This window comes from Dipodomys ordii, unplaced genomic scaffold, assembly GCF_000151885.1.
Source record: "Dipodomys ordii isolate 6190 unplaced genomic scaffold, Dord_2.0 Scaffold120, whole genome shotgun sequence".
NCBI lineage: Eukaryota > Metazoa > Chordata > Mammalia > Rodentia > Heteromyidae > Dipodomys > Dipodomys ordii.
The window spans coordinates 1,251,760-1,274,026 of NW_012267336.1; the positions used below are offsets into that span (position 1 = coordinate 1,251,760).

Sequence of the window (22,267 nt, forward strand, 5' to 3'; positions counted from 1 at the left end):
CCTTCCTTCCTTCCTTCCTTCCTTCCTTCCTTCCTTCCTTCCTTCCTTCCTTCCTTCCTTTCCTTTTTTTGTTGGTCGTGGGGCTTGAACTCTTGACCTAGGTGCTGTCCCTGAGCTCTTCAGCTCAAGGTGAGCACTCTACCACTTGAGCTACAGCACCACTTCAGTTTTCTGGTAGTTTATTGGAGATAAGAGTCTCACAGCCTTTCCTGCCTGGGCTGGCTTTGAACCACGATCCTCAGATCTCAGCCTCCTGAGTAGCTAGAATTACAGGTGTGAACCACTGGTGCCAGGCTAAATTACAATCTTTTGGGGGGGGCGTGGAGGAGGTCCAGTCGTGGGGTCTGAACTCTGGGCCTGGGCATTGTCCCTCAGCTCTTAAGCTCAAGGCTAGCACTCTGCCACTTGAGCCCAGTACCACTTCTGGCTTTTTTCTGCTTATGTGATGCTGAGGAATGGAACCCAGGGCCTCATGCATGGGAGACAAGCACTCTACCTCGGAGCCAACTTCCCAGCCCAAATTACAATCTTCTAAGGATAGCATTTATCTATTTCTAAAGCTCCCCTCTGATACAGAATCAGAGTTAAGAACATTGATCCAGAGTATTAACACTTGACAGATTTATGGAAGGCACCCAAGGAGACCCTCATTAAACTAGGTGGAGTGCTCTTAATTCAGAACCTGCATCTCCCTTATACTGGCAGGAAGTGGCAGCCCCTCCCTCCTCTGCTCATGCCCCTACCCTTGTCACTGCAGCATTTAAACTTATTCAGATTTCTTCTACATACTAGTAAATGAAAGGAATCCCTCTTGACTGTCCTGTCTTTGTCTTCACAGCCAAGCTCAGGGAGAGGGGAGGAGCTCTACTCCACCTGCTTCATTCCAGAGTAGTCTAGACTCAAGTCCCACTTGTCTTCCCCATCTTCCCCTGCCTCCTAGCGTCTCACCTTCCCAGACTTTGCACATGCTTCTGGATGAGCAACCATCCTGGTTTCCCCTTCTGCCTAGACTTCCCTTCCACACACACACCTCTTTATTGCATCTCTCCCTCATCTTTTACTACTCAGTGGTCACATGTGGGAAACTTTTCCCATCTTTTTATGAGCTTCCATGCTATAAGTGTTGAAGTTGTATAGCATTCACTAATTTGTATTGTGAATTAAATATTTTTGTTAAAACAGTGGGCCTTTTAGGAACTAAATATTTGTTTCCTTATAGTACCTTTAACAGTGCTCAGCAGGTAGTAGTTTTCCAATAAGTGCTCAATAAATTATGTAAGTATATTAAATATCTTTGAGTATATATGTTACCTCCCACTTACTGAGTTTTTAGTGTGTGCGTGTTCCCGTAAGTTCCCCCACTCACCCAATTAAGTACTATTATTTTTTCCTTTACAAATGAGGAAGCTGTGGTTTCAAAGAATTAAGTGAATAAGCCAAAACAGAGTTACTCTTTCTAATATTTTTAATGAAATGGATATTTTATACTTAATCAGAATTAGGGGATTTCTTAAATTTAGGCTGTAAAAATTTTAAAGAATACTATATAACCAGTTCAGTATTTTGTAAGTTGGCAGCATTACTAATTATCTCTGGCATTTGCCAAGGTAATTTTTTAAAAGCTTGGATGTTATATGGCTTACTTACTAATTTGTTTTTTGTTTAATATTTGTAATTTTTCTAGCCCTCCAATGAAAGTAGAGTCTCAGTAGTTCATTCTGTTTGAGAATTAAGAGAGACCAGATAAGCAAAACCAACAGACTTTGCCAAAGCCCCAATGTCCTGTTCTCCCCTCCCACTGAATAGCCTCTTAAGCCAGTAGTTTGAAGGTCTTCCCTAGGAAACATGCTTTTAAATGGAAAGATTGGTTAATTCAACCTTCCCCCTCCTGCCTTCTTCCTTTTCTCCACTAATAAGCAATGTAGTGGCCTAATAAAGGGCCAGAGGAGGGAAAAGTAGGGTGGAGATGGTGGTTAATCCACTCAGAATTGCCAGGCTCTGTGTAATTGAATTTTCTTGGCCTTCCTTCTTTCCAGAGTTCACCATGTTAAAGTCATTGAGGGATGCACTGTTTCTTTTGACACCAAGACAAGCCGTGATTTTGGTTTCTGCTGTGATCATTTTAATTCAGCTCTGAAGGCTAGACAGCTTATGCTCTGACAGAGACTCTAGAAAAGAAGCTGCAGGAGCTCAGATGACATAGCTCTCTTTTCTGCTGAGAGTCAAGCACAGAATGGCCTTTTAAATGCCCTTGTCTGTTAGACTGTACATGATATGGGCTGAAAAGCATTTGTGTGGCAGGAGCGGCCCTGGAAGATAAGGGAAACTGCTGAGAGGAATATGAATGCAACCTGGCAACAGTAGGTCCTAGAATGGAGATGGATGTTGGTGGCACTGGATGAACAACCATCCCGCTTTCCTGGGATGCGAGATGGTCAATGCTAAAACCAGATCCCATCTGGATAGATGGCCATCCCATGTGTTTAACTGAACTTTCCTTAGCTTAACAAAAAGGTCACAGTTTGTTGAAATGACTTCTTATTGCCCTTATTCCTCTCTGACTTATTGGATGACCCATGAAAACAAACAAGAAACCTGCATGTTTCCTCTTGACTCCTGAAGCATGCAGTAGAATGGACTCTGATTTAAAGTTCTCTGCCTATTCCTCTGGCATCTTGCTCTCCCTATGTCCCATTGTCCTGCTTCCCTGCCCAAGATGTTTGTCTCAGTTCTTCTACCCTTGCCTGCTGCTTGTGCTGCTGTGGTAGCTTAAGGCATGAGAGAAGATGTATGCACATATACTCTCCTACTTTGGCACTCCCCATGGCTGTGCTTAGATGCAGCTGTCTGAGCTGGGGCATTAGGGAACCTCCATGGAACCCACAGCTGAACCTGTCAGGTCCCCTGCAGCAGCTGTTATCTGAAGTGACAGCAGCAAAGGAAGGATGTAGTGCCATGTGCAGGAAGAACACCAGACAGGCCCGTTTCTACCCCAGAGGATCTAAATCACCCCATCTGCATGTGGAGCTGGTGATTGTGCTGGAGAGTGGGAAGGGGAGGAGATGATGTTTTTCCATAGTTATCAAGATAAACAGAGCAGCCTGGGCTGTCTGTGCAGCTGTTTCAGTGTGAGGATGAGCTGAATTACTTTATTTTTACTCAGTAGAAATTAACACATCTCCCCTTTTCTTTGCAAGAGAGAGGGATCGTGGGTAACAAAACTACTCAGTGATTTGAATCTTCAGAATTGTGATAATTTATGGGATTTTCTGGACATATCCTTGTTTTCACATTTTATTAGTGAAAAATCTGTCCAAAAGATAGAAAGGCAGACATTTGAAGACCAGATAGAAGGAAAGGGACAAGGAGCTGATGGAGGAGTAGCAACAAGGTGACAGTGTTATTTCAAGACAAGAAGGAATAGAGAGTTGTAGCCCTAAGGCTAAAGGAGGAGCTAGAAATGAGGAGAAGTTGTTATCTCCTGTATTATTAACAGTCCCAAGAACCAGACAGTTTTAGTGATTACATCTTTGTGGCCATATCAGCTTGGAAGTACCAAAGTCTCGAACTCCTAGAGTCTCTGCTCAAACCCTTGCTTTACTGGGAATAACTAAAAGGGCAGGTGTCCCTTGTGAATGGTAGTGAAGGTGGTAGTAGCAGGTTGTATTCAGAAAACTAATATTAAACAGAAAGATCAAAATAAACAAGAAAATATATAGGAGAAAAAACTTTAAGAAAGTTAAAAAGTATCATTACTATCTTTTGAGAGGTTAAAGTACATAAGCAGTTCCAGACCAAGACCAAGATACCATAAAAAGAAGCATTATAGAATTATGAAGTATAATTATAATCTAATACAGTAAAGCAGGAATGGAACGCTCAATAGACAACATAGATGGTAAAGTTGAAAGAATCAATCAAAATGACAAAAAAAAGAAAAGGTATAAATATGCAGGGCAAGATTAGAAGATTCAATATCTAAAACTAGTAGTTTCATGAAAAAAAATTAGCAAAAAATGCAGAGGGAGAAATCAATAGCAATTTAAGAAATTTGCCAAAACTGAATTATATGGGTTTCTAACTTTTAAGTGCCTTCTGAATGTCCAGTACAATGGAAGAAAATAATTTCCAAACATTAGCAATGTAGAAGAAAATGTACATGCTTCCATAGCGAGACATATTTTTAAGAAAAAAAACTAAATTATGTATCATAATATCTTTACAATACAAAACTTGAAGTATGGCAGGTAATAAAACAATTCATTTGAAGCTCTAAAGGAAAAGTATTTCCAGCTCAAAGTTATATATCCAGCCAAATTACCAATCACATACAAAGTTCTATTGAACATATATATTCAGTCTTAAATTTGTAATCTCCAGAGACCCCTGTTGGAGGGCCATTCCACCAAGAGCACAGTCTTACCAAGAAGGAAGGGCATGCAATATAGGGTACAGGCTGTTTAGCACAGGAAGACCATCACAGCTAGAAGGTGAAGGCACATCTAGAATGACAATTTGCATTGACTTAGAGGGCCGCTGGACTGGCTTAGAAGACCTCAGAAATCAAGATGATGTCACAAAGAAGAAATTACTAGATATACCCATGTGTCTAAACATCTAAGCATGGTCAGTTGAGACAGAATCAGATGAAGGAGATAACTTACTGTTGAGCTGACAATCATCATTATGTAAACAGCCTGTTGGTCCAACCAAGTTGCAGTGTAGTCTAAATTGATATGAGAAGGATGTATACAGAGAGGGGAAAGGTAAATCCTGCTTCTTTCTGTAGTAGGAGATTGGTCGATAAAGCCTAAAGCCAAAAGATCAAGAAAAAACATTAAAAGCATATTAATTATAGATGTAAGACAAATCCTAAAATAATAAATTAAAGCAGGTAATAATGGTTGCCTCTGGGAGGAGAGGAAATGAAGTGTGGAAGATTTGACTTTCTAGAACTATGTATATGTGTAACTTTATTTTTAAATGTACAGAAAGAAAAAGAGTTAAGCCAGCTCTCTTTTGTTTTAATGAAAAGTCCAAGGGCCTCTGTAATAGCAGTATTTATTAGTAGTGTAGAATCTTCTTGTTTGTTTAAAATAAATAGTTTTTCAACAAAGTACATGTTTTACTTTACATCCATTACATTGTTTTCTGTTCTTGAATTTCTGAAACAAGTGTAAGGATTGACATTTTCTTTCTGATCACTGACTTAGCACTAATACTGTGCCAGAATAGGATAGGTCATGAATGGTTGACTCTCAAGAAGCTTTGGGGAGGAAAAAAATTATTATTATTATTTTTTTGCCAAATTACTCCATCTTACAACCTGCTTGCTAATCCACTAGCAATACGGATTTTGGACAGGCTTCAAATTAAATTTAGCAGTGCACAGGACTCCTAAAACCAAGTCAGCATATGGTAAAAGGACCTTTAAGTTGATTAGGCAGACTGTCAGGTTTGAATCTTTTTCTATCTGCTTAGCTCCTGCTGCAAACAGCAGACTCTGTACACCACCAAATAATACCACTTGGACCATCTTGCCACTCTCTTTCTGTTTCATTTGTGTTAATGTTCTATCACATTGAAAGAGTTTAGATGCAAAATCTCTAGTACTAGTAGTGCTGAAATTAGTGCAGTAATGCTTCATGCTATTTGGAAATTGGAGTATAGCCTTCTATGGTAAATCAGGCACTTGAACTTTAACCCTGCAATGGTACATTATACATATCCATACCAGTTTAGGCTTCCAGGACAAAAATATGTGTGTGTCTACAGTTATTGTTTGCGTTTCCTGTCTGTTGATGGAAAGTATTCTTCTCATTTAGTCTAGTATTGTTCTGTTTAGTACTCTGCTTCTTGTTAATAGCTTTGTACATAATTATACTGATGCTTGTATTACATGCTAAATAAATGTCTCTTCCTTCCTTTCTCCCTTCCTTTTTCACTGCTTCCATCCCTCCTTCTGTCCCTCCATTTTTCCTTCTCCTATTCCTACCCCTTCCTTTAGGTAGAGGTATTGGAATTTCCCAAAGGGAGAAAGAGGGTTCCTGAAATTTTCTGTGATCATTGAAGAGTCTATGGATAGTAGGAGGCATATGTGGGGCTTTTATAAGTTGGGCTTGTTTTCCCTAAATATATTCTAGTTAATTCTCTGAGGAGCTAGTGCCTGGAACACAACTTTCTTTACATAGTTAAAAAGAATAGTCAGGCTCCAAAGACCATAGGTTCTATCAAGCTTTGAAATCCATATCCTGAAGATGAATCTATATCACTATAAGTGATACTACATGTAGCTATAATTTCTATTTTATAATATATATACTAGTATATATTATATAATAGACATTTTCAATTAATATACACTGGTAAACAAAATCTTTTAAAAAGGGATTTTTTTTCTTTAAGAGGAAAATCTAAGAATCATTCTAAGAATATAAGAATGAGACACCCTGAGAAAAAGTATCTATTTTATAATATATCCAAATCTGTGTTTCAGCCAGTTGTATGTATTGGATACGGGTTTTCCATGAAGAAATAACACCTGCAAAAGCTGCACATGCATGTTCTTCGTGCTAGCAGCTTTGATTTTCCTTCCAGTGCTGCTTTCTTAGGAGTGTGGAGCAAAGATCTGTGATTCTCTCACTCCCTGTTCTCTCTTTATTGCTTTCTTAGTTTTGGCACTTTTTGCTTCTTCTTTTGAGACTGTCTTGGGTGATTCTTATCTTATTTTTCAGAGTATCTCATGCTTATATTCTTAGAAAAATTCTTAAATTTTCCTTTTGAAGAGAAAAATTCTCTTTCTAAAAAAAAGTTTTTACTAGTATATATTAACTGTACAAAATAGTGGGTTCAGTGTGTATATATGTGTCACCATGTATATGATAATATGTGTGTACATTAGTGTCTGTGTACATTTGTGTGTGTGTGTGTGTGTGTGTATTCTCCAATTCTAAAAGGAACAAAAAGCAATTTCCAGTCCTGTAAATTTTGTTGCTATACATGATATACATGCACTTTAGTCTCAGGCTGAAGAAAAGGGAAAGTTACCTTGGTCACCATGATACCAAAGCATTCGCTGAATGAGTTCTTACAGATTCATAAGGAAACTAACAAATTTAATTTTCTTCAGCTTTTTCTCTGGTGCACAGGTCCATTAGGCTCATTTGTCTACATTTGTGAAAATACACAGTCTGTTGGATGAATGGAAAGAGATAATGCAGCCATTTTAAAGATAAAGCTAGTGAAATTCCTTTCCCCACCCCTGGCATCTTGGGCTAGGAGAGAAGTTAATAAAAAAATGCAAATGTTGAACTTTCCGTAATTTAGTTCTATTTCTTAAAATATACTTTGTGTTGGCTTCAAATGTTTTATTGAGTAATAAAATTGGTTAACATTATTCCCTCATAGGAATTTATTCACATTAGCACAGAAGAAGGAATTGGGTTGTTCATATTCTCTCTCCTTCTCCCTCACTTCCTTGATCCCCTCACCCCATTGCTCTTTCTCCTTCCTTCCCCTCCTTGCCTCTTTCCCTTATTCTATTTTCATTTTATATATATATATATATATATTTATTTATTCATCTCCATTTATCTTTATATATCCCTTGAAAAACCACATCCTGAAAATAAGATGGAAAGAAAACTGAACTGAGATAGTGTTTCTTCCCATAAAATTCTGTTACTCTTTTCCTCTCTTCCACTTTTTTCCTGTTCCTCTTCCTAGAAAGACTACATCATTGGATTTTTTGTTTTGTCCAGCTAAATATCTATAAAAAGTGTACATATCTGTACCTCAAGCTGATTTGTGTTGTAGACATGTTCATAAGACAGAGCTAGTTGTGCCTTCCCATTTGACCAGTTTTAAATTTTTCTCCCAGGTAACTGTTTATCCTTCCAGTTCAGCAAATTTGTTTACAATGGACAATTATTTCAGTTCTTAATCTGCTGCTTCCTGACTTCAGATGTACTTTCCATGGGGGAGAGATTTTATTTGTATGTCAGCCCTATATCATAGACCCAAAGCCAGCAGCTGACACATAGTAAATATTCAGTTAATTTTTATGGGATGAGATACTGATTGTTGGGGTAGAGGAAAGAAGGAAATTACTTATTCCTTAGCCTTGTTTTGTTTTGTTTTAGTCTTTGAGGTAAAAGCAGGAGGTTCCTAGGGAATAATTCTGAAGTTCATGTTGCTAAATTGGTGTTTCAAGATTAAGCATCCTGTGAGAATGGTGATAAACTCTTCTGTCCTCTCTGCCACTGAGGCCAAGGTGGGGCTGAGAGAAGTAAGGAACTTACCTAGATTCCATACTGAATGCATTATGGTGCTCTTTGACTGGCTCAGGTCTGTCTCAGACTTTTTGTTCTTTTTCCTGGTTATAATGAGTTTCTAATCCACTATAAACATTTCTGAATTTAGGCTTTTTGCCTGTCTTTCTGACCCATTCCTCACAGGAGTTGGCATGATTTCTTGTATCTACTTGGTGTTTATTGAATCTTGATTTAATAGCACATTTACCCAGGATACCTAGGAGGGCTACTCACTGGCATTTTCATATGATTTGTGCAAATACTATTATGTTATTTTTGTGATACTAATTCCAAACTCTGTTAAATAAGTTGGAAGCACATAATAGCATATGTTAGGCTCTGAAAATTTAGAGGAAGACAGGACAAAATTATGTTCCAGATTCATCCCTCCCCCCCCCCTCCATAAAACCAACAAATACTTACCACTAGTGTTAGAATGGCTTTCTGTTTTGGAAAGCACTGAATTTTGATGTATTAGTAATTAGTTTTACCCATCGCATGCCCTCTTTACACCAGGTTCTATATAGCATCAATTTTCTCTGGAAAACAAAATGACTTCTTGTTTTGTTTGCCCTTCAGGTTGAATAGTGCAGGTACCCAACATGATTGCTTCCTTTCCAGGGCCAATGGCCAGACAGCATGGTCCCGGCTATTCTCACAGACAGTAGCCTCTGCTTAGGCTACCTGCACACCGTGTTTAACCTTTCCATAATTCTTGCTCTCCCAAAATAAGCAAATGCTGCCAGGGCCCTTTGCTGAAGTCAGTAGAGGAGAATCTATAGCTCCACAGATCAGCCAGAGGGAAGGTTTTGTAAGAGTAACAAATCTTTCCTGTTGCAACATGCTTTTTCTAGAAGCTTTTTGTTATTCTGGCAGCAAACTGTTTTCCAGTTGCTGCCTTAGCAACAAGACCTGAAGTCACTTCTCTTCTAGTCTGTGGTTTGATTACAAGAGCACTAACATTATACCCAGAACCAGAAGAAAATATTAAAGTATGGGGACCTGCAGAATTTACCTGCTTATAGCTAAAAGAATTGTTTCTGTACATTCTCAGTGGAAAGACAGGAAAGGTCAAGTAGTAGTCCTGGAAATGGCAAATTCAAACCCCAGGTGTCCTAAAGCTCTAGTAAATGCTGTGGTTCAGGTTCTTGCTACATGGTCTCTCTGACCACAGCAGGTAACAGTTTTTCCATGGCCTTCCAGTTCTCTGTGCCAGATGTTAAGGATCCTGTTGTATGCACCAGTCTTTGGCTAGCTCTGGTTTTCATTATTCTTTGTTTAACCCAAGAATATAAAAGTTCACTTTGAGAATAAAACTTCATTTATCTAAGATTAGAATTCTGATGGGGTTTGGCTTTACTTGATCCCTTGATAACGTATTTAAATATTTCTTACCAAATTCAATTTTATCTCAGAGTAGAACATACTGAACAGAGAATAGTACATGACTGAGGCAAAGGTTAAGGATTAGCTCTAACCACAGTGGCTTGTGGTCTACGAGAACCAAAGACTACAGAATTCTGGGGAGTTAATGCAGGAATGTTCATTTTGCTAGTTTTCTGTAATATGTTAAATAAAGATATATGGCTAGAAATTGTTTCTGGTAATGTCCTGAGATGAAATGATGGAAAAGTAAAATAAAGGAATTTGTACCTTTCCAGAGTAAGTAGGGATTATGGGGAAATCTCCAAAGCAAAGTATTCCTAGGGCACAGTACTGTGATGTCTCTGTAAGGAAATAGGTTTTTTTTTTTTTCAGTAAGTAAGAATTCTAAACTCCCAGGATTTGAGAAAAAATAGTAGTAAGCCCTTCAGTGAGGATGGATAAGTAGATCACATGGTCTTGACCAGTCTCCTTAAATTTTGCCCTCTCTGCCAAAGAAGGAAGCCAGGAGGAAGAGGAGGGAGGAGGAATGTAGGAAGAGGGAAGAACCTAAACTGTAATTCCATATATGGGCAAAAGATTCTTTCTTTGCTTCCTTAAAGACTAAGGAGTCAAAGCTGATAATAACCACTGAGCCAGGAAATCTACATTCTAAACATCACCTGCTCCTTGTGGCGTATAGTGCCCATCCTGTGGCTCCCTAAGAGGGAGAACAGGATGCTGCCTGTGTTGGTGAAGCCTGCTCCTTGGCCTACCCCCTAGTGAACATACCACTACAGCAAACAGGAATGCTCTCCCAGACACCTGGCTTTCTCAGTCCAACCCCAGAATGTCACCATCCAGCAATCTCTTCTTGGAATTGCTATCTAAAGGTATGCTTCTCTGTCAGGCAAAGTAGGTATTTTTTAAAATACTTAACTCATTTAAATACTATGTGAATTTTGTGTTACTGACCCTTCATAGAGGAGAGAAATAAGGTTCAAAGAGGTTTTAAAATAATATATTTTCCCCTTTGTGACACACCTAATAACAGGGAGCACTAGACCACAAACCTGTCCTATTGGACTCCAAAGCCATTCTGTTCCAAACCCTTCCATGCTTTCCAGTTTTAGCAGGCTATCTATCCTGGGAGGCTTTAGGCATTAATAGAGACAGAATCCCTTTCACTCTGAGTCTCACAGTTTTGAGAAGCTTCGTTATTGAAACATCTTGTTCTGAGCTGTGCTCAGGATCCAGATTCTGTCAGCCACTTGAAGACAGCTAACACAGTGAAGCAAGAATGTTGGAAACTGCCTTTTATACTGGGGCTCATGCGGACACCATCCACCCTCCTCAGAACCAGCCAATCTGTTGCCTATCTGCCTTCTGCAGCATCATTTAAGTTTTAATTATCTTCCAACTGTCTGAGCCGCTGTTGAGGACCTCAGAGAACACAAAGGATAGCGGTTATAGTTTTCAACTGTGGTCTTCTCTAATCACTGATGAAGTCACTAGCTGCCACTGCCCTTATTACCAGGTTAAATCAGAGAGTGACTCTACTGGAAAGAGTGCTGAAAAGGAAAGTCATTGTTGAACTTCACCTGTTTGGAATCTAAAGAAACAACCGCATCTACTTCACCTGTTCAGGAGTTAAGATGAAAATTGGCTTATTTTTTCAAAGGAAGTAAAAAAGAAAATTCTATTTCATCCTTATCCCCGGGTTTTTTGTTTTGTTTTAGTAACTCAGGTTATAACTTCTTTTCTGCTTTTGGGATGCTTTATTGTGAGTCCTGTTGAGGAATCTTGTCCAAGTCTAGAGTGGTACACCTCTTCACCCCCAACTAATTGTTACTCCTAAGCTCTCCAGGGTCTCTGAACTATTTTTCTTTTAATTTTATTATCTTTAAGTAGCTGTTCAAAGGAGTTGCCATGTAACAAAGCAGTTTATGAAGACAGTGCATCTTGATCAATGTCACCCTTTCAACATTCTCACTCCTCCCACCCAACCCATCCTTTCCTTCACTTTGCTTATTTTTATAGGATATACCTTGAATTCTTGACTGCATTCTCCCCACTTCTTTTCTTCATTGTTCTACCCCCTTCCCACCCCTTTCAAGTATGCATTTCCTGGTGCTTATTTTTGAACTTTGACTTTGCCTTTCTAAGTAATGACATTATTTGAGTTCTCCCTTGAGTCGACCATATTTCAGCTAATATATTTGTCTGTACTTGCTTAACACCCAACGTATTTACTCATTTTTTTTTTTTTTTTGCCAGTCATGGGGCCTGAACTCTGGGCCTGGGCACTGTCCCTCAACTCTTCAGCTCAAGGCTAGTGCTCTACCACTTGAGCCACAGCATCACTTCCACCTTTTTCTGCATATGTGGTGCTGAGGAATTGAACCCAGGGCCTCATGCATGTGAGGCAAGCACACTACCACTGAGCCATCTTCCCAGCCCTTTACTCATATGTTTATAAGCTAATTCTAACTTCCATATGAGGAAAGACATGCAACTTTGTCTCTCAGGGTCTGAGTTACTTCACTTAACATAATTTTTACCAGGTCTTAATTTCTCAGCTACCACCACCAGTCAATGAAGTTATTCATTAATTGAAACAATAAGCCATTCTATTCTGGAGTTTTAGTATAGGAGGAACTGCTTGAGAAGAGGGAGCCGCCTTCTTTCTTTTGATGCTACCATTTTAAATGTGCATTCAGTAAGGAATGTACTCCAGTTTTGTAAGTTATGCTATAATTTTAAAGAGACTTGGAAAGTATTATAGAAATAGAATAATTAAAGTGGTTATGAATGTTACATATAGTAGGCTAATCAAGAAGTGTGATATACAGTGGTGAACTGCTAATTTGACCTCAGCATTATGCAGTGGAGATAACATTATCTTCATATATAGAGAGAGAAATTTTTATCTGGAGACATTTCTCAGTGCTTTTCCAACCATATATATTATTTTGTTTATTCTCACAAACACTATCATTAAGGCTGTAAAATGTATTCCAGTGCATCTTTTTTTATTTTCAATTGCTTATAACCAGGGACACGGGGAGGGGAACGTTGCTTTTTTAAATTTTTTTTCACACTTACACTAGGGTAAAATTTGAGAAAGGACTATTATCTAAACTTAGAAAACTTGATTCCTTATAATGTTTTGAAAAGAAAGACAAGGAAGGAGGGAACTTCCCAGTATCCCCTTTGGTCTGTCTAGACTATATTTAATCTTAAGAATCACCCAGGGGAAAGGCCCCATTAGTCACTTCCTGACTCTTTGTGCACACTGGGAGAACTGTCTTTCTGTTGGTAGAGACTTGACCTAGGGAATAGGAAAATGATCTGATCAAATTCCACCAATCGTGTTCCCTCCAAGGTTGCAGACAACAGCACTCAGGCTGTCATGGCTCTGTGCGGTTGAAAATGCTACCCTGGTTAAGTTACTGTGGGTTTAAGGAAATGGACAAAATTAGATTTAGGCCGAGGTGCCAAATTGAATGCACCCCTTCCCTTCCAGAAAGCACCAAGGAGCTTGCTACTGCCATCAGTAAAACAACAACAACAACAACAAACAAGACAATCCAAACCACTCTGACCATTAAGAACTTCTTTAAATGACTCCACCTAGCTGAGTCCAGTGGAACCAGCCCCTTGTTTGCCCTTAAGGTTGATGAGATCAGGCCCAGCCTTTTACTTACCCCACAGGCTCTGGTAAGAGGGACAGTTGCTTGATTCTCAGCTCAGGAAGAGTGGTGTCTCCCTGCAGTAAGGATGAGCACACTGACAGCCAAGAGATCACATTAATATTGGTTATGAAGATGAGTGATCAGCTCATGTCAAGGAGCAGATGGCCTAATGAGGTACATAGGGAACACCATGAGATACAGCCTTGAAGAAACAGGAGGGAAAACAGCTCTTGATACCAAATCCCTAAATATGGTCTCCTTAATGGGAATTTTTAAAATTGGTTTTTACCTAATACAGTTAACTGAGAATGATGAGAAATATAAGAAATTACTGAATTAGTGAGCAGTGATTAACTCAAAAGTAAAATTATATCATCTAAACGGAAGGTTCTTTTACCCACAGAGGGAGGATATTACCAAAACCTTGCCTAGTCTGTCAAATCCTAATTGAAATCTGTTCATTTAATATGCCCTATCCTGAGTATATAGTTTATAATTTGGAAGAGCATTATCAGCTAATCTAGTTATTTTTCTTGGTTCTTCCTTTGAATTCCAATAAGACAGTGTGTGGTACATTCCCTGTGGAATTGTGAGGCTCTCAGAAGAGTGAGTTTGTCTTATCATTAACCTGTGAACTGTCAGTTCTGTTGGAGAGCGAAGGGAGCAAGTCACTCCACAGTAATGCTTGTTTGTTGGTGTTGATGTCTCCAGGGAGATGGGCAGGGTGAACAGGCCAAGACCTACTGGACAAAACTGCACTGTGTGCAGAGGCCAGATCTGTAGGGCCTGGAGGGAGGCTGCAGAGCAGGCTGGGCCCTCTGCAGATCACTTCCTCAGTTTAGGAGCAGAGTTCCCCACGGTCATTTGGGGGTAAAGGGACTGGCGTAAGTATGTAGGGTTAACTTTCTAATGGAACCTAGAAGCAGTCCTTAAAAGACACTGAGGTTTTCAGTGAAGGATATGCATTTTCCCTTTTGAACAGGGAAGCAATAGTGATTTCATGCTTTTGTCTCCAATGGATAAAATCTTCCCTTCAGCTGGGATGCATTTGATTTTGCCTCTGTTTGTGCATATGTGCAGAGATATACCCATATGCAGCCATTAGTTATTCTCTAGTACAAGTGTTTTGTGGGCATATACATGGACTGACATTCAATGTGATTTTCTAGGTACATCCAAGTTTACTTCATTATCTGGGACGTGACATCTCCCTGTGTTTGCTCTTTTCTTCTAGGTTTAGTTGGACCCAGCTCTCCTGGTTACTATGTGTTTAAATGGTATACCTTATCCTGTTATTTTTTGATTGGTTGGTGGAGCTCATTTTCAATAAGTTTTCTTTATACCTTCAGGTATATTCGAATAGTTGGGACTCATAACACAGTGAACAAGATCTTTCACATCGTGGCTTTTGAATGCATGTTTACAAACAAGACCTTTACTCTGGAGAAGGGGCTGATAGGTAAGTGTTAAAATTACATTTTTGTATATGGATTTAGATATTTTGTCTTCAGATACTTGTTATTACATTAATTCATCTTAATCTGTTCTAAGGACTGGGTAATTTGAATGTCTTATGGCTGAATGACAGAGATATGTTACATTCTTAGAAGCAATAAAAATAATTGCAGTAAACTTAAAAGAGTGTAAATATTATATTAGTAATTAAAATTGAAATATTTTAGTAATTCATCCAGATTTGCAGTGTAGGATTTGCTCTTGATAATCAAGCAAAAACTCTAACACCAAGGGCTTTTCTGGATTTAATAGTAGGTGAGATTGGTAAGGCTCCTTATGATATGAATTGGATGCTTACACTTTGTAGGGCTATGAGGGCATGTTGGCTTTTGATTTGATATGAATGGTATGCTCAGCTGATTTCATGGACAAGTCAGTCCATATTTCCATGCTTAGTCAACTTCACCACAAGAAAAATGCCTGCCTATAATTTAAATAAAACCAGAATAGCTGGGCTGCTGCTGCAGAAATCAAGTTGCTGGGTAAGAAATTCTCCCTGACTGATCTTTGGGAAGAGTATTCTTAATTTTGGATCAGTTGTTTGTTTTTCGTGGTATTTGGTTTTGGTTTTATTTTAGGTAATGCTTAATGGGCATTGTGTGCGCCTCATCCCAGGTCTTGATGTTTGAAATAGCATGAGTGCTCTTTCCCTTCAGACTCCTTATTCCCTATATTCCTCTTCTTTCTTCCCTTTGCCCACAGGTTTTTACCCTACTTCAGCAAAGATCACAGGTGGGCTAGTGAGGTCCTTGCATCTGTGCTTCTACTTCTGCTTCCTTTGAGAAGTAGCTCTCTATGTCCAGATGCCCCTGCTTGCAGAACGCCATATAAAATTCTGTGCCTTTGAGAAAGAACTTTTTATGTTTTTCTCAAGCCCTGTCCGTGTAGGGAACACACATCCACATTGATACATGTCATTAAAAACTGGTAGTGATAGAATGGGAAAAATGGGAATTTTGGCTCTAAATGTAAACTAAAAATTCCATCTTTGAACAGACATTGCCTATATTTTCCTAACACCTGTTGCTATAATCCTATTCTTATGGAAATTTTGGAGAGTAATATTAATATAGTTGTAAGAGTGGAAATTCTACTGCATAAAGAGCTTTTAGAACTCAGCTAAAGTAATTGTTTTGGTTTTAACTTTGTTATGGATGTAATTTTAAAAATTAGACCTCAATGTTAATTTTTGTTACTTTTAAGTAATTTGAAAACATGTTTGAAGCACTATGTGGTGTCATCCACCACCTTTGAAAGGCTGTTTAAAGGCGTGTGGAAATAGGCCTGTAGGCCAGAGTTCTTCTCCCACTGCCCTGGTGCTTCTGTAACCTGGGGCTTGCCTATGTGTGATCATGCAGCCAGGAGAGGCCTTGCTGAGAGTCTGAAGAACCAAGGTCTTTTTAATCCCAAGATACATAGCATCATCTCAACTCCATGGGCAGCATTTTTGAACATGTGATATTGAAGGTGCCATCTACTTATTAGTCTCCCTTCTTATTGAGGAAAAACAGGTTTGTGGACACTGCACAAACCAAAAAACAGGCCTGTCTTGCAGAGAGGCCATTACAAGAACAAAACTCAGTATGGACTGTAGTGAAGGAGGTGGCTGTTGGCTGCATGTTCTGTCCAAGCTGAACCAGTCAGCATTATCAGAAACCCTAATAGTCTCAGGAATGTCAGGTGAGGAAAGAAGAGTGTAGATATGCAAGAAGTATTCTTGTTGTCTAGCCAGGTACTTTTCTCTGAGCTCTTTTCTATGACTACAAAGAACACTGTAATCATCTACCTGTCATGGTCCCTCAACCGAATGGGAACAGTGGTGCAGGTAGGTAGCTCTCCAAGCACCTTTGCCAACAGATGGCCTGCAGTGGGAACCCCTTGGGTCCTTCTTGGGACCATCTTCACAGCTTAGAGCTGCTGTGTGGGGCAGAGAGAGAGGTGGTGTGAATGTGACAGATGCAGGGGATCACATTATCCTCTGTCTGACATTGCAGCTTTGTTTAGGTTGCAGAGGTGTTTGAAATGTAGTGGCCAGCTTTCCTTGTTGCTTATCTCATACACAGGCCTCTCAGAAACGAATAGTCTGCTAGTGGGGACTCAGGTATGTCAGGATTTATCAGAAGATTTGTTTATTTATTTATTTAGAGATGAAACCTCACTGAGTTGCTCAGGCTAACCTGGGCAATAATCCTTAGCCTCAGTTTTTTGTTTTTGTTTTTTTGGGTTGGTCATGGGGCTTGAACTCTGGGCCTGAGCGCTGTCCCTCAGCTCTTCAGCTCAAGGCCAGCGCTCTACCACTTGAGCTACAGTACCACTTCCGGTTTTCTGGTGGTTTATTGGAGATAAGAGTTTCACGGACTTTCCTGCCTGGGCTGGCTTTGAACTGCAATCCTCAGATCTCAGCCTCCTGAGTAGCTAGGATAACAGGCATGAGCCACCAGCACCTGACTAGCCTCAGTTCTTTAGATAGCTAGGACTGAACATGCCTCTGAGCACCCAGCTCAGGGATTACTTTACTCTGTAGATTCCCCTTATTACTCCTTCTACAGTCTATGAAATATTCACTCTCCCCTGAAAAGTAAAAGGACAATAATGTCATGAATAACTGGTAATCTTAATTTCTTTCTGTTTCTAGCTTTGGAACTTCTTCCTCTAATTATTGTCCTGTAGGCCTTGAAAATGACTTTTAGGGTATCTGTATTTTTAAGATCAGAGATTAGTGTTACGGCTTCAAGGACGTAATGCTGCATGAGCTATATGAGATTTTGGTGTTCTTTTCCTACCACAGGGCTTTATTATGTATCCTAGCTTGGCTTCAAACACACAAGCTTCCTGTCTCTGTCTCCTGAGTGCTGGGATAACATGCATGTACCACCCTCCTCCCACCCCATTTGATAACAGTATGTCACTCTACATACTTCTTTATTTGCACAGATTTGTGGAAGCTTTGAAGTCCTCCAGGTTCATATATCCTTGGGAATGAGTTCCAGCTATGTTTCCACTTGGGGGCCCCTTCTGGATCTGGCTGAGATGCATTGTGTTTAAGGCACATGTAGAAGCCCCCTAATCTGTCTTGCAAAGGAGGCATGGAGGCTATAGTTAGAACAGAAGACACTACGATGTTGTAAGCTTTTAACCTCCAAAGCAATGTATTTGTTAGCCTTGGCAATACAGTTTGTGATACATGCTGCACTTGCCAAGTTGTACTTTTTCATGAGGATTGCCATATTTCCCTTTTTTGTTGAATCTTGTGTTTACATTCACATCCTTTAATGTCTTACTATTCATACAGAGAATATCCCTATCAGCCTTCTTCAAGAACTGTACCTCACAGTCAACATGGTTTATCTTTCTGTGTCCTACTTCCTCCTCATGATAATATTTTGGAGTCAGTCACAAATGTTTTATTGTTTTATCTGTTCATATTTCATTATATATCTCTAAAATTAAGACATCCTTTTTGTAGCCATAATCATAGTTTCCCCTGGCCCAATTGTAATTAAATAGTAATTCTTTTAAGAGTTATTGTTAGATCCTGCACAGATAGCTCACACCTGTAATCCTAGCTACTCAAGAGGCTGAGATCTGAGGATTGTGATTGAAAGCCAGCCTGGGCTAGAAAGTCCAGGAGACTCTTATCCCCTGTTAACTAGCAGAAAGACAGAAGTAGGACTATGGCTCAAATGGTAGAACACTAGCCTTAAGCAAAAAAATCTCAGGGATGATGCCCAGGCCCCGAGTTCAATCCTTAGGACCAGCACCAAAAAATAAAAAAATTAAAAATAAATAAAAATAAATATAAAAAATAAGAAAAAGAAAAGAAAGAAGAAAATAAGAAACATTGCTAATTATTATTTAACTTTCCCCCATTGTTTCAAATTCTGGAGGAAGAATGTTTGTGTTGATAGGTTAATTCAGGGGGGAAAAAAGCAGGGCTGAGACTGTGTGTCTTGTACCAGTGCAAGGACCTACGTGTGGTCCTCAGCACAATCAAATTCAGATAAGTTCCATTTGCCAATAGTTATTACTCCTAAATCTCTTTAGATGTATAGGTTTCTTTAACTTTCTCCAGTTTATTGAGTTTGAACAAACTAGATTTATATACAGTAGAATTTTTGAAAGCCTGGATTTGAGTCTGAGTGCTAATGGTAATGTTTGTCATGGTCACCTATGTCTTTGACTTGATAGTTAGATGCTAAATCGGATTCAAGTAATTATTTAGTACTATGTCTCCATAAGCAGTGTTATATGTGTCCACCAGTAAGCACAAAAAAGCTATGTAGTTGTCCTTGAATGTTTCTGTCCATTGATTATTTCCTAGATTCATTTTTTCGTAATTTGGGATCACAAAATGTTTATATTCCAATTCTATCATTCTTGCCTTTTTTACTTACTAACTATAAAGAATAGCTAAAACTATATTCCTAAAGTATAGTCAAACATTCCACTACAGATTCTAGTGATCCTAAGATTCATTTTGCCCAGAAAAGGTAGGATAATTGTTAAATTCTTTTTATTTGCCCTTTGCAAATGCAGAAGTGGTTCCCTAGCATCCTTCAAAGATTACCAAAGAGGCTTGTTTGTGGGCTTCTTAAGGGGAACTGGATACACATTATTTTGAATTTATGGCATTAAACACATTTAGTATCTTTTAGTCATTTGCAATTACCGCTTTTCTTCTTCAAAATGTCTCATCTTTAGCCTCTTCAAATTGGTCCTTGAGCTCTTTTGATGTAACTTCAGAACATGGGCAGCTCTTTGATTTCTGTCTTAACATGATACACCAGGTTCATATTGCACATTTCTTGCCTTGATGTGGAATTACCCATTTATTTTTATTTTTTGGAAGTGCTGGGATTTGTACTCAGGGCATCATAGTAGCTAAGCAGGCACTCTACCACTTTAATCATACTTCCAGTCCTAATTAGAGATTTCTTTAAACAATCTTGTTTCTGTGTAGTAGGAGATGATATTTAGAAAGCTTAGTGAAAGAATGAGAGGTGGTCCTTGCTACTGTGTTTGTCACTGTTCCTGGGTATTTCAATAGGCAGAAGTATGATATATATGCACATAATGTTTATTCATTTATATGTGATAGACTTATCAGCAAAAATATAATAATGAGGTGCAGGGAAGTTGGCTCAGTGGTAGAGTGCTTGCCTTGTATGCATGATGCCCTGGGTTCAATTCCTCTGCACCACATTAAGCAGAAAAAAACTGGAGGTGGCACTGTGGCTGAAGTGGTAGGGCGTTAACCTTGAGCTGAAAAGCTGAGGGACAGCACCCAGGCCGAGTTCAGCCCCTATGACTGACAAAATTAAAAAAAATTACATATTTATATATATGACATATAATAGATATTTTTACATCTATCTATCTACCTATCTACCTATCTATCTATCTATCTATCTATCTATCTATCTATCTATCTATCTATCTATCTATCTATCTATCTATCTATTGTATGTCCTGACACTTCTGCTTCAGATTCAGCTCTATGGGGGCTTTAGTTAACCTTTTGATCTCTCTTCTATCTACTTTTTTCCATAAAATCTTGGTTACAGTATTATAGCACAATAATTTATTTGCTTTAGTCCCATTTGTACAAGATAGTCGTAGAGCAACCATGCCAACAATATCATGAACCATATGGTCACTCAAAATAATTTAAAGCTTTTATAATTTTTTTTGTCCCTAGATCATATAGTCCACTGGAAGTGTTTAGTAAAATGGCTGCTTTAAAATCACTTGAAATTCACTAGAACTCACCATATTAGTATATCGTTAGGTTCATATGGTTCATTTTCTTCTCAGTATGAAGGGATTTTCTTTGAAATGTAGCTATATGAAATACATGGTTTCAAAGTCAAACCTATAAAAGAAAAACCAAGGTTCTGTTTTTGTCCCCTCTTCCTGTGTGTGTAATGTATTTTTTTCTTGCTAGTGTATTTGGCTAGCCTTCTATTTCAGAATATATCCATACATGTAAATATATCAATATTTAGTATATTCAGATATAAATATCTGAAGTTTAACATTTTGTTTAAAATTTATATTAAATATTTTAATAAATATATATACCTGATCTATTTATATTGATATGTAATATTTATATTTTATACCTCTTGCCTTTTAAAATAATTGACAACATACTATATTCTATACAAACTTTCCTCTGTACTTGTTTCCTTTGTCTAGCTATGTGGTACTCAGTGTTAGGTATGCCATTGTTTATCCAACCAGCTCCCTATGATGAGCCATTTAGGTGTTTTTCTCATTTTGCCAGTGTATCTTTAGGATAGATTCCTAAAAGAGTTATTGCATGATCAAATGGTGAATGCACATAGAATTTTGCTCACTATTGCCAAATATGTCTTTATAGAGGTTGATACCATTTTAAAATTTGTACTGGCATTGTATGGTTAAGGCCATTTCCCCACAGCCTTGCCAATAGAGCATATATTGACAAACTTCTGGGTTTTTGCAAGTTGAATAGGTAAGAAATGATATCTCATTGCAGTTTTAACTGCATTCTCATGAGAGAAATTGAGCATCTTTTCATATGTTTAAGCACCATTTCCACTTCTTTTTTTCCCCTTCTTTAAATAGCCTTTCTCTTCTTATGAGTCCCCTAGATGAATAGAGAATGCGCTTTTAGTAAACCTGGGGGAGCAGTTAACTTCAGCTGGTATTACAGTATGGTACTTGCATTACAGGGATCTGGTTTTCCCTGTTTAGGTCTCCTGAATCTTCTGGGAAATATCCATAAGTCCCTCTCCATCTTGGTTCTTGGCTCCTTTGCTGTGCATAAGAGATAGGAACTAAAGCATTGAGGCAGGCTCAGTATCTAGTATCTAATACTGGGGTTTGAACTCAGGGCCTTGTCCTTGCTCAACTTTCTGGCTTACTGCCACTCTATCACTTGAGTCACTGCTTTTTTCTAGCTATTTTGGAAATGGAATCTCATGGACTTTTGTACCAGGCTGGCTTAGAACAACAGTCCTCTGCATCTCATCCTACTGAGTAGGTAGGATTATAGGCATGAGCTGCAGTGCTCAGCAATATTCAGGATCATGACTTGTTCCAAACATAGGAAGATAACCAATCCTATTATCAGCCTTAGTATTACCTGTATGTCTACCAGCATGAGGCTAGGAAGATCAGTTCCTTTATTGTTTTTGGTTATATAGGGTTAAATTCAAGGCTTCAGCCTTGCTAGGGAATTGCTCCACCACTTAAGCTACACCCTCAGCTGACCAGTATTTTGCCTTTTTTTTTTTTTTTTGGCTCCGGTCATGGGGCCTGAACTCTGGGCCTGGGCGCTGTCCCTCAGCTCTTCAGCTCAAGGCTAGAGCTCTACCACTTGAGCCACAGCACCACTTC

General features: G+C 38.8%; 1 protein-coding gene across 2 annotated transcripts in view; it reads left to right on the forward strand.

Annotated features, from left to right (window-relative positions):
- Nucleotides 1-22,267, forward strand: part of Btbd9 (BTB (POZ) domain containing 9) — a 334,637-nt gene that overhangs the window by 198,565 nt on the left and 113,805 nt on the right. For both annotated transcript variants that reach the window (XM_013029650.1, XM_013029651.1), the window contains exon 7: nucleotides 14,719-14,828. In XM_013029650.1, the coding sequence (XP_012885104.1) occupies nucleotides 14,719-14,828 (110 nt within the window). The remainder of the gene's footprint in view (nucleotides 1-14,718; nucleotides 14,829-22,267) is intronic.